At 44.8% G+C, this 15,817-nt stretch overlaps 5 protein-coding genes across 5 annotated transcripts; 3 read left to right on the forward strand and 2 right to left on the reverse strand.

Annotated features, from left to right (window-relative positions):
- Positions 1-320: 320 nt before the first annotated feature.
- On the reverse strand, positions 321-1,707 carry PCOAH_00020260 (Ribosomal protein; the record flags this gene model as incomplete). Its single annotated transcript, XM_020058835.1, has 3 exons — positions 321-1,350; positions 1,372-1,388; positions 1,543-1,707. The coding sequence occupies 3 exons, from the start codon at positions 1,705-1,707 to the stop codon at positions 321-323; spliced, it is 1,212 nt and encodes a 403-aa protein (XP_019914404.1).
- A 620-nt stretch (positions 1,708-2,327) lies between these two features.
- Positions 2,328-4,233, forward strand: PCOAH_00020270 (Uncharacterized protein; the record flags this gene model as incomplete). The annotated part of the gene is made up of 7 exons (XM_020058836.1): positions 2,328-2,403; positions 2,610-2,737; positions 2,947-3,023; positions 3,138-3,227; positions 3,370-3,454; positions 3,640-3,713; positions 3,831-4,233. The coding sequence occupies 7 exons, from the start codon at positions 2,328-2,330 to the stop codon at positions 4,231-4,233; spliced, it is 933 nt and encodes a 310-aa protein (XP_019914523.1).
- A 132-nt stretch (positions 4,234-4,365) lies between these two features.
- Positions 4,366-8,716, reverse strand: PCOAH_00020280 (Uncharacterized protein; the record flags this gene model as incomplete). The annotated part of the gene is made up of 3 exons (XM_020058837.1): positions 4,366-8,141; positions 8,252-8,558; positions 8,693-8,716. 3 exons carry the CDS (start codon positions 8,714-8,716, stop codon positions 4,366-4,368), a joined length of 4,107 nt encoding a protein of 1,368 aa, XP_019914341.1.
- A 1,019-nt stretch (positions 8,717-9,735) lies between these two features.
- On the forward strand, positions 9,736-10,572 carry PCOAH_00020290 (Uncharacterized protein; the record flags this gene model as incomplete). Its single annotated transcript, XM_020058838.1, has 3 exons — positions 9,736-9,922; positions 10,057-10,301; positions 10,414-10,572. 3 exons carry the CDS (start codon positions 9,736-9,738, stop codon positions 10,570-10,572), a joined length of 591 nt encoding a protein of 196 aa, XP_019914458.1.
- A 1,666-nt stretch (positions 10,573-12,238) lies between these two features.
- PCOAH_00020300 (Calcium-dependent protein kinase 3) lies at positions 12,239-14,457 on the forward strand (the record flags this gene model as incomplete). Its single annotated transcript, XM_020058839.1, has 5 exons — positions 12,239-13,270; positions 13,381-13,872; positions 14,010-14,084; positions 14,193-14,291; positions 14,413-14,457. 5 exons carry the CDS (start codon positions 12,239-12,241, stop codon positions 14,455-14,457), a joined length of 1,743 nt encoding a protein of 580 aa, XP_019914534.1.
- Positions 14,458-15,817: the final 1,360 nt, after the last annotated feature.

The raw sequence follows: 15,817 nt of genomic DNA on the forward strand, positions 1-15,817 counted from the left end.
ACTTTGCTGCACATTCTCAAATGCATGTGTGTCCACGCCCACGCGCATAAGTCGTAATTTTTTTTCCATCTGAAAGGACAACTCGAAAAAAAAAAAAAAAAAAAGAATTTTCAACCATATTATGCTTTAAAAATGGCTGGTAAACATGAAAAAGCGAACGGAATGGGCAGAGAGGATCATCCGGATGAACTAATGCGGGAAAACTCCTCCTGGGGAAGTGAAGAACAACTGGTCAGCATTTCGCTCATGGAAGAGGTGCACCCCCTTCCCGACCGTTCATACTGCGTGTGATCGTGCGAATCAGGAATTTGCTGCCCTAGTCAGGGCGCATTCAGAGTGGTACAAACGGACGTGTCATGCGTGCTAATTGGCGCATGCCGCCTGAGAGAATTTGCCAACCACACAATCTCGTTGCACTCCCTTATAAAGGAGTCGTTGTCTACAATGCATATGACGCTCTGCCTGGATTTCTTAATGCACTTCCCCAACAAGTTCTTGCTTAAGGCATAGACCAAGGGTATGCCCTTCTCTCGACACTTGCAAATGATCTTACTAACCTGCTCGTCGAACACCCCATTCGTCATCGGTTCAATGTTCGGTGCGAGGAGAACCAACTTGGGGTTGTCTATACAGACGTGCTTGTAGCATTCACGCAACCCCAAGTAGTACCTTTTCTTTTTTTTTTTCATTAAATAGAGTTTCTCCTGCGATTTGGAAATTTTCTCCAGAAACGATTTAACCAGATTGTTCAGCTCCTCTGTTATTACCTGATCTACGTACTCGTTAATGTAAGTTTTTTTTTCCACCCTGGTTGTTTGTATGTAGTTTATAATTTTTTCGCTTCTGAGGATGCACTCCTTTATTTGTTCCCTGTTGGGGAGGTTTCCCTCATCATGGGTTGGCACAGTAGGGTGGGCCATTACTGCGCCTTTCCCAGCAGATTCAGTGGGTTCACTTTTCAGTACACCCCCTTTTGGGAATTTTCCCCCCCACAGGAGAAGGAACCTCTTCACTCGGGCGACTTCTTCACCTATTTGTGGTGCACCATTTGTTGTGCCATTTGGAGCTTCTTCTAAATGGTGCCTATCGGGTGAATCACGTTTCGTGTGTTGCTCCTCTTTCAGTTGGCCCCACCTACAGTTAGCATGGTCGGTGGGTACCATACCCCTCCTCCACTTCACTTTTCGCGAGATAAACTTTATGTAGCCTACTCCACCACATTTTGGTGATCCCTCCATTTGGGGAAGCGTTGTTTTGGATTCCCCCCATAAGGCATTGTAGACACTTTGCTTTGCTTCCTTCTCGAGCAGGATAAGCTTCTTCCGTTTGGTTTTTTTTTTTTTGTCGAAACTTTTTAGGTAAAAAGTATACATTGCCTTTTTCCCTTTCTGTCTGAATCATGTTATTCATCTTTCGGAGCATCTTTTTCTTTTTTTCGAATTCATTTTTTTTTTTTCTTTTTTGGCTAATGAGCATATTCATTTGTTTTCTTTTTTTTTGTTCCTTCCTTTTTTTTTTATCACTCGTGAAGGTGATTCTTACAACTCTGTCTCCGATCTGGGTGTGCCTCTGTTTGGTGGTGTCCGTTTGGTTCATTTGGGTTTCCATTTTTTTGCGTCCTACTTTTTTTTTCGGAGGGGGGTCCATCGGTTCCCCAGGCGGGATGCTTCTCCCCAAGTGGGGAATCCTCTCATTGTGAGGATTCATCTGGACTGCGGGTCATTTCATCTTTCCGTTTTTCTTCCCTTGGGGGGGTTTCGCTTTTGCTCAGGAAAAGGGACAAGAAAATCACAAACATCATGGGGGAGAACCTATGCTGTCCCTACAACTATGCTATCAAAACAGACAGGAGGGAGGGTGTCGACTCCTGCCAATTCACGCATTATTTCATGTCACCCCTAATCCGTTGGCTTCCCCGCGTGGTTACCCCTATTGTGTTTTCTTCGTGCCAGTACATGTTACCTTTTTTGCGCTTCCACAGGGGGGTGATCATCATCTCACTTGGTCCTTACCCCGGCGGAGGTAGTTGCAGCGGCAGCGGCACACAAAGAGCAGCGAAAAGAAATTCCCCTTTTTTAACGCGGAGGCTCCGTATACCGCGTGGTAGTGCAGAAAAGGACCATTTGGGGAGCGACGGAATTTTTTTTTTTTTTCTCGAATTTGACTGCATAGATAGTTGCCTTCACTGTGCATAGGAATATGTCCCCCCGGTACACGAAAAAAAAAAAAAAAAAAAAAAAAGTGAAGCCCCCATTGGATGCGCTATGCTCCGCAATGTACGGTAGAGTTTTCCCTCCGCTTAATGGCATGATCACCCCCTTTAAAGGATGAACCCTGGAAGTTTCTTCCCCGCGGCGCCGCCGCCCCCTCCTCCCCTGCCATTCCAGGGCATCAATAGTTTATGTAAGTGATGTGAATGAGAATGTGCAAAAAGGGTTGGACTTCTGTGCCATGTACCCAAGCGAGCGTTGCGTCTGCTCTGCCATTGCCCCCACTAGCAACTCACCGGACAAATTTGTTCTGCTTTCCCTGTGTTATACTCCCCATGTCCTATACGACGCGCCTATTCAGCTCTCCTTTTTTTTTCTCATTTCCCCCTCCCCTTCCAGACACAAGTGCGAGGACCAAATTCTTTTTAATTAAAAGCTCGTCAGACAAAAACATCTCCATTTCGCTAAACTTTAACATTTGGGCTACCACTCCAAAAAATGAACATAAGTTTGTTTCCGCGTTTACGGTGAGTTCCTAACAGCACAGAAGAGGACAAATGACCCACCTGGGGGGGAAGTGCACCAGAGCGGCTAGTGGATCCCAAGGCGATCCCACCACTCCACCGACTGATTCCCCCCCGTCACCCCTGCTAATGGAGAAAATACCTTCAAAATGGCTCATCTGTTGTGCCCTCCTTTTTGCCCATTAATTTTTCCTTTTTCCCCCGTCCTTCAGGAAAACGACTTCGTGATACTGATCTTCTCCGTCAATGGGAGCTCCAAGTTTTGCGGCTACGCCGTCATGCGATCGATGTAATGTTTCCTCGGGGAGACCGACCAGACGAACTCACCCACCACGCATGTACACCCTTATTGTGCATTCTTACACACTTGCTTGTACTTCTCCCTCCGTTTATCTTCCCCCAGGCCGGGCGAATCCCAAAACAGCAATGTCTACTTCTACTATGATGACAAAATATTTCGAGGGCGGAACTTTGACATTCAGTGGATTCGAGTGTAAGGAGAGGACGGCAATCACCACTCACAAATCGTCATCAAGATGGTCACCACTATCCCCCAACATACTTCAGAATAAACCACCACACGAAAGAACATCGCTCTGCTAATTGCGCGCTTCTCCTTCTCTCCCCCCTCGCAGCGTCGATGTGTCCTTTCAAGAAGTGTCTCACTTAAAAAACAGCTTGAACGAAAATAAGCCAATCAAAGTTGGACGTGATGGACAGGTGAGTTAAAAGTGGAACAGGAAATGTATGAACAGGCAAGGTGGACTAGCCAAAATGAAAAAAAAAAAAAAAAAAAAAAAAAAAAAAATTGCACACAGGTCAGGTTGAAAATGCAGCCACTGTTCTGATAGTAACACCACACACAGGGGTGCATTTTCTTTTTCTCCTTTTTGTCCCACCTACAGGAAATTGAAAGAATGGCCGGCATAAAACTGTGCGAGGTGTTCGAAGCGAAATACCTGAGCATGGCTTCTTTCGAGTAAAACTAAAAAATCCGTTACGCGCTCGAGGGGAGTCACCACCCCCTCACTGTGGCACCCGTCAGTTCGTCTATATCTGCCCCTCTACATGGTTTCCCCCATTTTCATTTTGTTAGGGACCAAGGTGTGCAAGAGGAGATACAATCAAATCAGGCAAACCAGACGAACCAGACAAACCAGGCAAACCAAGCAAACCAAACAAATCAGTTGAAACCGTCCAAACAGACGAGTAGCACAACGTACGAGACAAGCACGAACCTCCTACCGAGCAGCCCGCGCGGGGCGGAGAAAAGGGACTGCGTGAAACTCTTCCCCCTGGGTAACACCTTAAATATGAACTACAGCACCTTCAAAAGGATGTATGCAGAATCGCAGTTCAACTTGGTCAACATATACAACCCCGCACTGCACGTCTTCCCGATCGACCTCACCAACATGAGCTACGACGAGTACATCGATTTGTACGAAACGACGCAGCAGGTGTGGGAGCGGAAGATGCTCCAGTTGCGGTTAGGCTAACAATCTGGTTGGAATGTTAAGTAGCTAGCCAGTTTAGTTGGGCCACCAAACCGAGTGAACGTACATCTGTGTATACACAAAAACGCCTGTTGCGCAAGTGACCCCCCTTTTTTTTTTTTTTTTTGTACCTTGCTACACTGCGCACCCTTTAACGGTCACATCGATTTGCTGATCACCACCCGCTCTCTGACGCACCAACCAGTGGTAGCACTCCTCCTCCACCTGAACCACCTTCGAATCCATATGGCTAAACAAGCTATCCTGCAAACAACGTACAAAGGTATCACAAAAAAGAGACTTCTCTCCATCCAGGAGGAATAGATTCATGGAGGGTATATAAACGTCGAATGTGAAGGGACTGTCTACCAGGTGCACTTCTTCCTCAAAGGGGATCTTCTGATCTTGCAAATATTTCACGATCTTTTGCGTCCATATGTTATCACCATAAGGGGAGAATTGGATACTCCTACTCCTTTGTCTCTCCTTCCTCATTTGGGCAATCGTTCGCGTATATAAAAGGGTGATCTGCCTATACTTGGAGCAAAGCAGGTCGAATGAAAACAACCCTTGAATTCTAACCATATAAATAAGTTGCACCAGGAGGAGACGCCAAAAGGGGGGAATATCTGCACCGTTCGTTAATGCGCTGTCTATCTGATTCAACACGGGGGCTACGTCTTCCGGTAAAAGTTTCTTCACCGAAACGGTCAGAAGGAGGAGGTAGCTGATGGGGACGGTTACCAAGTTAGACTGACCACTAGGGTTGAAGTTGACCTGGTCACTCAATAGGCATTCCATGTGTAAGCAAGCGTTCCAAGACGTCTGAATGCTCTTCAGTAACATTCCTACTTGCTCACAGGGGCCGTACTTATGGACCCCCCTGGCGAGTCGCAACAGGTCTTGTGCAGAGCATCCCTCCCCCCTCTTGGATACAAAACCTGCGTAACATAGGTAGTCCTCTCTTGTGGGAAAAGGGTCCTCCAAAGAATCATCACTAAATTTGGCCCTACTTAACATGTTAAGGTAAAAAAATTCATACCTTCTAACCACCTCTGCAGATTGGATTTCCATTTTTTGACTCTCCCCATTTTCGCTAAATAAACTTCTAATTCGTGCAAAGTCGTTAAAATGGATTGTGCTAATGTGATGGTCGCTTGTTCCTTTGGCTGATACTTCCTTTGAGTTGGTACCTTCCGTGGGGTTCCTAATCAGTGCGTACTTTACATTTGCGTCTTTTCCTTTCCATTTTAGGTAGTCGTTTAGGGACGGCAGGAAGGTGCTTCTGAACAGGTCGATTATGTCCTCCTGCTGGAGGTGGCAAAAGGTTAGGTTGATCAGGCAGTCCACGTTGGGTCCTTCACTCGCCTCATTCACGTTTATCTCATTTTTTGTTTCTCCCCCCTGCACGCGTAGGCCCCTTCGGATGGCCCCCATTACCTCCTCCCTGCAAATGCCCACGATCTGCTGTCTGCGCTTTTCGAACGCATCTTCCGATGAGAGGTACTCCGCCACAGCGTCATCCGCAGTGCCTCCTTGATTACCTTCCCGAACGCACCTCCTGTCATGCACACTTATCTGACTGTACTTAAAACTTTTAAACATTTGATAAAAAAAAAAATGGTGATATGTACTGAGGGGCCATGAATTCTCCTCAAATAATCTGAAGAAGAAATGTATAAAGTGGGAACCCTTCAGTTCGAAGTAGAGGAAGTTATCGATAAGGGTGAGTAGGAGCAAATCCCCGAAGCGCTTCACGGCGGCGTACTCCTCTGGGTGCTTCTTCGCGTAGGTTCGGAGGACTCGACTGGGGGTGACGAACATTCCCTCTGTGAAGGAGCGAACAGACAATGCACTGCCAAATGGGAACTCCTCCTCATAGGGACTACTACCATTGCTTCTACTTTGATTACTTTCGTGTTCCCCTTTCTTCTCCGAACCGTACAACATTTTTGCTGCGCCATCGCTAACACAGTTATTAACGCAGTCGAAAATGTGAAGCGGGGTGTCCCCTCTCCTCATGGATGAGAAAAACTTGCCCACAAAGAGTAGGAACAGTTTAGCTAGCTGCTTGTTCATCATGAGGATAATGTTAAGATCGAAGTACTTGTCGTAGCGGAGCTTCCCCCCCAGGTGCATCTTCTCGATCACGGTTCGGTACAGCATGTACTCGCAAATGGGGTGGTACTCACTGGCTAGTTTGATGTTGTTGTATGGTTTACCCCCTCGTTTTATGTAGTCCAAACGGGGTGCGCTCAAATGGAAGAGGCCGTCCATTCTGTCTCCTCCGTCAGTTTGTCCAATTTGGTCATCACGATTGTCTGTTGCACAGATAGGCGAAAAGAAGGAACGCATTTTTTTCCTCACTTCGTCGTAGGCAAGGGTGGGTCCCCCCAAAGGTGGGGAAACCCCATCATGCCAAGCGTCTCTTCTCCCCGAATGCGGATTATTCATCCCATTTTTGTGAAAATTATATTGCCTCAGTGTGTGCAAAACCATAACGATATCGCTAAACGATCCATTCACGCCAACTTTTACAAAAATATTTTTTATCAACACATCGAAACCGTTAATGAGGGACTTATCTTCCTTTAAAAAGTAAAACAGTTTGGCTAGAATTTTTTTCAAAATTTTCACATTAAAAGAGTTCAAATTTTGCCTGTACATGTTCAGAATATATTTTTGCACAAAAGGACTTTTGCAAAAAATATCTGTGTAGTAGGTCATTTTATCGGCGATGAGAAAATTGTCCAATGACTTCATCTGAATAATTGAGTAATGTTTGAAAAATATTTGTAGTACACTGGTGACAGAAGGATGATCTCCTATTTGCAACAATTTGACCTGCTTCAGGTAGGTGAAAAACTCTTCCTCGTTTAGCACCTTCACTTTGCTTTTCATTTTTCCCATCATGAAGTGTATGAAGTTGTCCCTGAACATGCTGCTTAGGAAGTTGTTCCAGAGGGTGTCCGTTCCCAAAGGTTCCTTATAGATCAGCACCCGCTTCATCACTTCGTTCGTGCAGGCTCTGTAGATGTCTCTGTAGAGCAGCAAATCTCTCTCCGTTACTGGGGTGACATCATCCACTTGGGCGCTGTTCATGAGACGTGTGTCCAGGATAGGAGGGTCGTCCCTTTCCCAGGTGGGTCCTTCATCCACATCCTCCCCAACATGGAACGTCTTTCCTCCCTCTCCCAACAGGGGGTTGCTCCTACATAAGGAGTTGCTTTCGGATTGACTACGCAAAGCAGGAGAGGGAGAATATGTACTATCCGTCCTCCCCGCATTTATTACAATGTCGTCGAAGGTACTAAACACGTGGTGCTCCTTCTCGTTTTTATTTATCCTAAGTAGGTTGCCGAGGAAGATATCTAACTCGTTTTCTACTTTCTTCTGCACCTCCTTTTTGCGTTCATATGGGGAGTAACCCCCAATGTCGTGTGTACCCTCCTGGGGGGAGATTTCCCCTTGTCTAACAAATACCCTACTGGAATGATCTCCCCTATGCCGGATAGCGCCGCGCAGATACAACCGCTTCAAGTAGAGGTTCACGTACCTAATGAGGAGCATCATTTGTTCCACATTCATCCGGTGCTTCTTCATTTCGATACACTTGTGCATTCTCCTAAAGGAGTGTTCCATTTGGGCATAGAATAGGTGAAAGTAGAGGAGGTACTTTAAATGGTTAAGGGGGTCCCGCTTCGTATTGTAGATATACTTATCGCATAGGAGAACCACCTCTTTGTAATTCTGTTTGGTCTTCCCCAAGTGGTACAGAACATACAACATTTTTATCACATCGCCCATGTCTTCATTCACTTTTGCGTCACATTCTTGGAACATTTCTGCTTCACATTTGGCTAGCTTGCGCTTCACTTGGTCCAGCAGCCGGTTCGCTTCGTCATCTAGCCCTGCCAAGGGTGCAACATGCAAACAAAATACGAACAGTGAAAACATTGTCAAAACATAGTGGAAACTGCAACTCCGCTTGGCAACCAGGGTTGAAGTGATGAACACTTACCGATGTAGAAGAGGAACACAATTTGCCTGCACAGCAGAGACGGATAAACGAGCGAATTCCTACTCACAATACTTTTTAACTTAGCAAAGCATCTCTCCTGCTTCAGCGCAGTTAAGAAGTCTTCCCACACCACCGTCTCATTAAACCTAGACGGAATGGTGTGGTAAATATTCCTGAGTAACCCTAGGTATCTGTTTTTGCTCTTCGGATCGGCTGTACTTTCATGGTAGCTGCTGATGTAGCTTTTTACTTTTTTCAGTTTGCTCTCCGACGATTTGGCCACTAGGGAGTGCATCCCTCTGGTGACCTGCAAAAGGGCAGATTGTTTAATAGTGTGGTTGGGCGGAAGGAAGAGATCAGATGACCCACATGTAGGGTGATAGCCGCACCGGTGCGAACCCCACGCCGAAGCGAAGAGACCCCCGCCTGATCTGTCCTCACCTTAATCCGCATTATTCCCTTCATGGTGGAAAGTCACCTTCGTGGCTACAATTCTACTTAAGCTGATCCTTGACCGGTTAGATTAGTCCATCTAAAACGACTTGCTGCACTGCTCTGTGTTACATTCCTGTCCACCGCTACATGGTCACCTCCTCTAGGGGTCGAACTTCCCTTCAAGAGGATATGTGGCTTAGATCCCCTTGTTGTATGTGCCCCTTTATATTGCTTCTACCGCGGGGGAAGTGTGAGGGGGTAGCCAATTTGCCAGAAAGGATAACCCCTTTACGGTTCGGTGTTTTTATTTGCTTAGCCACTGGTGTGTTTGTTTGTAAAAGTGCTGGGATTGCAGGTACAGCATCTTCCACAAAAAAAAGAAAAGAAAAAGGAAAAAAAAAAAGAAAAGGAACAAACAAACGAACGAACAAATAAATGAGTAGAATGAATGACACATATGAGGATAGGAACGGACGATTCAGGCGTTACCCATGGGATTTACCTCCGCGAAAGCATTTCGAGCCAAATATGGTAACTCCAAACGGGACGGCTAATTATGCCTTCACTTGCCCCGATCAGTCCACCCACTTCGTTCAAGTATGCGCGGAACTCATGTCCCAGCATGGAACCCTTTTCCCCCTTTTTTTCCGTCTCCCCCGTTTACAAAAAGTGCAACAGCGAAAATGTTCTCACTCAAGTGAATAAGCAAATGCATACGTAGATTAACCGATTGGTTGATTTTTTTTTTTTTTTTTTTTTTTTTTCCAACAGTCATCACCCCTCTAAGTTGGTAACTTTCCTCCGATTAAGCTCCCTTTATATATTCGTACCAGCGGGGGAGTGTCCTCTTCGCTACCCCCACTTCGTGCACACCCTGCGACACGCTGATATAGGAAGATAAAAAAAAAAAAGGACTTACCTCGTGGTGGAAGAAATGGCAGGAAAGTAACCCCTCATAGAAATGTATTCACCAATATGGAAGTGACGCAGCACAACCTTATAGTCGAATCAGAGAGCAGCATGATAGAACCCCAAGAGGAGAAACAACAATGCGGGTTATTACTCTCTTCCTGCTTTTTTGTCTACTAAGACTCAGCGTAACGACGGAGGCGTACCTTAGCAACCGCGTGGTGAAAGCGAATTCTGCCTTGTACGCAGTGAGGAAGAAGAAGAAAAAAAAAATGACCAAGATGATCCACATTACTGTGAGCGCCGACAATGAAATAGGAACAAAAGGTTCGCCGTCAACAATATATAACAAATGTGTGTGCACAGTAGATGTAAGGAATGCTTGCTAAGTCTCCTTTTCCACCTAATGCCCCCCCACACACAAACATTTGTGTCCACGTCTCTACCACCATCACCCCCAGGAGAAATAAAAAAGGTGAAGCTCTCGCACGCCTTCAACTACATCATACCGCAGAAACTGGGTTACAGAAGCACCATCGATGAGCTGGTCGAAAAGGAGAAAACTGAAAACACCCTCAAGTACATTGACGATATTAAGAGGAGTTTTCTGTGGACGTATAAAAAGAAGCTTGACGGGTTTAATGTTCCCTTCCGGTTCGCTGAGGGGAAAAAGATCCTCGTTACCCAAGACGATATCCTTCATTACGTAAGGCGTGTTAATGCACCTACGCACATAAGGGGGGTGTTTATATGTGTGGTTCTTCATTTGTGCGCGTTGCTTGGCCTCACTGCTGTCCTCATGCCCACCCTTATTGCAGCTCCTAACCCGGGGATTAATCCGCGAAAACGACGACGTGTACGATAAGATAAAAAGCAAAAAGGTGAAGCTCGACGACGTTGGAAGCTACCCGATGAAGTACACCTTTATGAACAGCCTCCAAATCGACCTCACTGTGCACGTGATGAAGGTCAAGTGAGCACAGCATCCTTCCCACCAGGCGGATACATCCAGCAGTGCACAACAAGCTGCACCAAATCGAAGCGAAAGCGTACATTTGTACTACACTTATGTGGTGTGTTTGTCTAATAAGCCAACACGTTGAAGCATTTCATTCCAAGGGAGTTACCATTTAGGTGAACTTCTTCACTTTCGCCAAAAAGGTGGATACATCAAACAGCGAAGCGCAACGCAACAAGGCTTTTCTGTATGCCCATTACACACGCGTGAGTGTGCCTCAAAAAGTGGAGAATTTCCCCAACAGAAAGGATCATTCCGCCATACTGTTACACATTTACGGTGTAACATAAGGACAACCAACACTTGCTTGTAGACACATTCGGGTATTTTAGCACTCCATTTTTTGAAAAACAGGGGCAATTACGTTTTCCCTCCCTCCATAGGAATTGTCGTCTGGTGGAAGTATCAGTAGTACAGGGGAGGAGAACCCCCATTTTGCCAGTGTTCACTTTGTTAAGGCATGGAGGACTTGCTCAGGCAATTAGGGCCTTCATCATATCAACACAAAGTGGTATTTCCTTTCCCTTAATTTAGTGAACGAACGCAATTTGGATTGTCCCACGGTGGAGATTACTTAATAGGTGAAGTAGCATAGTCCACAGTTTGTATTCCCCCGAAATGCTGCTCAGCGGAACACGCTTTGCCACGTCGATGGGTTGCCGTGCGATTGTGCTAAAACGCCTGAACGGGTCATAATTTTGACGAGCCATATGATACAATTTGGCACCATTTTTTTTTTTTTTAATTATACATGTATGCACCAACGGCTAGCCAGCTAGCTAAATAGCTAGCTTTTTTTCTAGACGATTTTCCCCCTTTCGAGCTACTTCCCCAATGGTATGCAACGTTTTTCAGTTGTTCACCTGAACGTTTTTTTTTTTTTTTTTTTTAAATAAAACGGTCAGATAAAAACTGCGCGTCTTTTTCCCCACGTTGCTTCCACACAACGGTTGGTAACATTTTTTCGTAAGACACGTATAATTTTTAAATGATTAAGAAATTTGCTCGTTTGCATATAAGGCAAATTGTCCGTTTTGTCAGAAGGTACAATTTTTTTTCTTTTTCTCCCACCAATCTGAGTTTACCTTTATGCTCTTTTTCGTGTTTTAATTTTTTTATTTTTCTCTGCAGATCTTGTTCTTTCCTTTTTTTTTTTTTTCCTTAACGTCTTTGAAAGTCAAGGGGGTGCAATGCACGAGTCATTTGTATCTCCCGACAAGTACACACAAAGTGGGGCTCATTTTTGTGGGAGCTCCTTTCTTTTTTTTTTCTGTCGTTCCTATCACACAGATCATTAATTTTTTTCTTATTTTTTTTACAAACGTGGTCATATCACTAAGTGGTACTATTCTTTTTTGAGTAATTTGTGTGCACCTGAGTATATCCTTGGCGGTGTCTTTTTTCCCGTGGTGGCGTAGGTTCTCCTTTTTTATAGTGCCCTTATTTCGATTAACATAGGGAACACTAGTAGTTGCAGGAATTTTTAATTTTTTCCCTTAGTAATCAGGCGTGGTAGCGAAGTGAATCATATCTTTACGCTCTTACCTCAAGGCAATTACCTTTTTTACGATTGTGGACCCACTTTTTCTGTTGTTCGTTCGTCAAGTTTCCGCCACGCCAAGAAGATGAGCACCGTGTGCGCGCAGAGAAGCAGACCCAGCAGGCCCATGTCCAACGCGACTATAAAGAACAAGATGAAGAGATCGACGGAGAACGTGAAGAAAAAAAAGGCGTCAACACACAAATCCTTCAAGAGCAGCAAGAACAATTCCTCCTACTGCGATGGAAGCAGAATTGCTAACAGGAGGGAGAAGCAGGAGGAGGAGTCACTAAAGTGTAAGAAGTCAAAATTGGCAGAAAGGGGATTAACTAAAAGTATGAAAAAAGGAAAAGATAGCAACACGCATGATAGTCCGCATGATAATCCGCATGAGCATGTGCACGCAGTAAAAACAAGCAACAGTGAAAATTTTAAATTCTCCCGGAGGGGGTTCATTTTAAGTTTTACAGGAAATATGCAGGACTTTTACACCCTCTCCGAAGAGCCCCTAGGGAAGGGGACCTACGGATCCGTCTACAAAGCGACAGATAAATTGCTCAAAATTCACAGAGCCGTCAAAGTGGTGTCGAAAAAGAAGTTAAAAAATGTACACAGATTTAGACAAGAAATAGATATAATGAAAAATCTAGATCATCCTAATGTGATAAAATTGCTAGAAACGTTTGAAGATAGCAAGCAGATTTACTTGGTGATGGAGCTGTGCACAGGTGGAGAGTTGTTCGACCGAATTGTAAAAAAAGGTCCCTTCTCTGAAATGTATACCTCCTTTATTATGAAGCAAATTTTTTCCGTTCTTAATTACCTGCACATTAGGAATATATGTCACAGAGATGTGAAGCCAGAGAATTTTTTATTTTTCGATAAGAGTCCAGAATCGCTAATCAAGGTGATTGACTTTGGTTTGGCTTCCTACTTCACTGACACGGACCCAGAGATGAAGACGAAGGCCGGGACCCCCTACTACGTCGCCCCGCAGGTGCTAAGTGGCTGTTACGACTACAAGTGTGACTTGTGGTCTGCCGGCGTGCTGTTCTACATCCTGCTGTGCGGGTACCCCCCCTTTTACGGCGAGAGCGATCATGAGATACTCATCAGGGTAAGGATCAACTAGTGGTGGACACTTTACCGATTAGGTGAAGTGGCGAGACAGTTTTATTTTACATCACATCGCACCACCCCTTTTGCTGCATTGCCCCCCCTTCATAGGTCAAAAGCGGAAAATTCAACTTCAAGGGAAAGGAGTGGACCGACGTGACGGAGGAGGCCAGGGACCTCATCAAGCGCTGTCTAACCATGGACCCGCAAAAACGGACAACGGCAAGCGAAGCGCTGAGGCACCCATGGTTTAAGAAAAAGCCCAGCAACTTTAATCTAGACTTTAAAATGGATATCCACGTGCTGGAAAATTTCAAAAATTATGCCCTTATGCTACGTTTCCAGAAGCTAGCCATGACGATTATTGCTCAACAGAGTAACGACTACGACGTGCAGCAGTTGAAGGCGGCATTTCTACACCTGGATGAAGAAGGAAAAGGGAACATAACGAAGGTGCAACTGCGGAAGGGCTTAGAAAAAAGCAACTTGATGTTGCCCCCGAATTTTGACCTGCTCCTGGATCAGATAGACAGCGACGGCAGCGGCAACATCGAATACACGGAGTTCCTGGCGGCTGCGATTGACAGGCGGAAGCTGTCGAAGGTGCGTCCAGTGGGTTCATTAGGTGGTTCATTAGGTGGTCCATTAGGTGGCTATTCGGCAAACTGGAGTAGTTCTCCCCTTTGCGCCTCTTTTTCGACCCCATTTTTACGACCTCATTTTTACTTCCCCCTTTGCAGAAGCTGATTTACTGCGCGTTCCGCGTCTTCGATGTGGACAACGACGGGGAGATTACCACCGCGGAGCTAGCTCACGTAGGGGCCGTCACCCACCTGCACACGCATAGATGCCTAACAGTATAGCTGCATATCAGAACAACTGCATTTTTTTCCCTTCATTTATTGCACCCTTCCCCCCTTCAGATACTTTTCAACGGAAACAGAAGAGGAAGCATCACAGAGAAAGACGTCAACCAAGTTAAGAAAATGATCCGTGAGGTGGACAAAAATGGAGACGGGAAGGTAATCAAACCATCGCTGTGGATGCAGCGGAGGGTGAATAAAAAGACAAGCAAAGATGAGCAACCTTCCCTCGTTTAATTCTTTTTTTTTTTTTTTTTTTTCTATTTCTCATACCCCGCAGATCGACTTTTATGAGTTTTCCGAAATGATGAAATTGACGTTCTAGCCGCGGGGGTTATCGGCCATTATCTGCAGGCACGCACATTTGGACAGGAAAGAAGGGCCACATTTAGGGGGGGGCCGCTTTTTGTGCTTTCTCCCCGATGGGTCTACCGCATTTGGGGTCTTTACTGGTCATCCGTTTGGCCTCTTTAATTTTTTCTCATTTTTTAATTTTTCAATTTCTGGCCTCCATATATTGTTTCCGCTTTGTCCACGGATGATTTAATTTGTTTTAAGCGCCTTTCAGCATTCATTTTATTATTTTTATTTTTTTTTTTTGTCATTTTTTTTAAGTCTTACTGTGAATGCCCCACTCGTTGCGCAATAATTAACTCTGTCCGCTTGAGCGGCCCGACGAAAATTTTTTTTGTCTTTACCTATACACGTAGTGCTACTCGGCGAAAAAGAAGGGGGAGTTCACGTGAGGGGAAAAGTACAATGGTGGGGAGTATACATGCTGATCCTGGTCTTTCCTACCGAGTAACTACTTTCCCAAGAGGGTGGAACTATGGCAGATTTGTGCGGACGGGGGGGGAGGTTTTTTTCGTCCTTTTCTCCACAGAGAGTTATTCGGGGGGACCAAAAGGGAAATGAAAAGAGAGATGGTGATGACCAAATTAGGAATCCACGGCAAAGAGCAACATTGTAGCAAACAGGGGGGCGAACATTTTTTTGGGCCTTATTTTAGGGTCCCGTCCGTTCTGCAACCACTGGCAAGGAGGCATCTACTACTAATCTGCGTGGCGGCACAGAGGAGAGAAGAACTTGCGGGAAAAATCCTTCAAATAGAAATGTATGCCCTTAAAAAAAAAAAAAAAAATATGAACATGTTATTATATGTATTTACATAAATGTACGTGAAGAGAATAACTCGTTTTTTCCAATGTAGAGAGGGTCGATTTTTTTGCGGTACGGTACTTCCTTCAATGGCGTCATATAATCGGGTACTTTTTTTATTCTGCCCTACAGCAGCAGCGCCTATTTTATTTTATTATTTATTTTTTTTTTTTTACATGCGCTTTTCGCGGGTTAGTACCTTTATCTAGTAATTTTTTTTTTCTATTTTGGGATATTTTTGACCTCTTTTTCAAGTGGCCTAGTAGCTTTACAGAAAAAGAAGCCTTATTTTTATTTTTTTTCCTTTTTCAGCGAATTTTTTAACCTATTTTTTTAAGTTGTTTTTAGCCTATTTTGAGGTTTTCTTAAGCCCATTTTAAGGCTTCTTTAACCCATTTTTTAAAACTTTTTTTTTAACCCATTTTAAGGTTTTTTTTCCGTTTTTTTTGCTCTTTTTTTCCCCTTTTTTTTTTTGACCCTTTGACCCTTTCCCGCATTGGCCCCACAGCGGGAACGAAGCGGTGCCT

The sequence above is a fragment of the Plasmodium coatneyi genome, chromosome 8 (assembly GCF_001680005.1).
Source record: "Plasmodium coatneyi strain Hackeri chromosome 8, complete sequence".
NCBI lineage: Eukaryota > Apicomplexa > Aconoidasida > Haemosporida > Plasmodiidae > Plasmodium > Plasmodium coatneyi.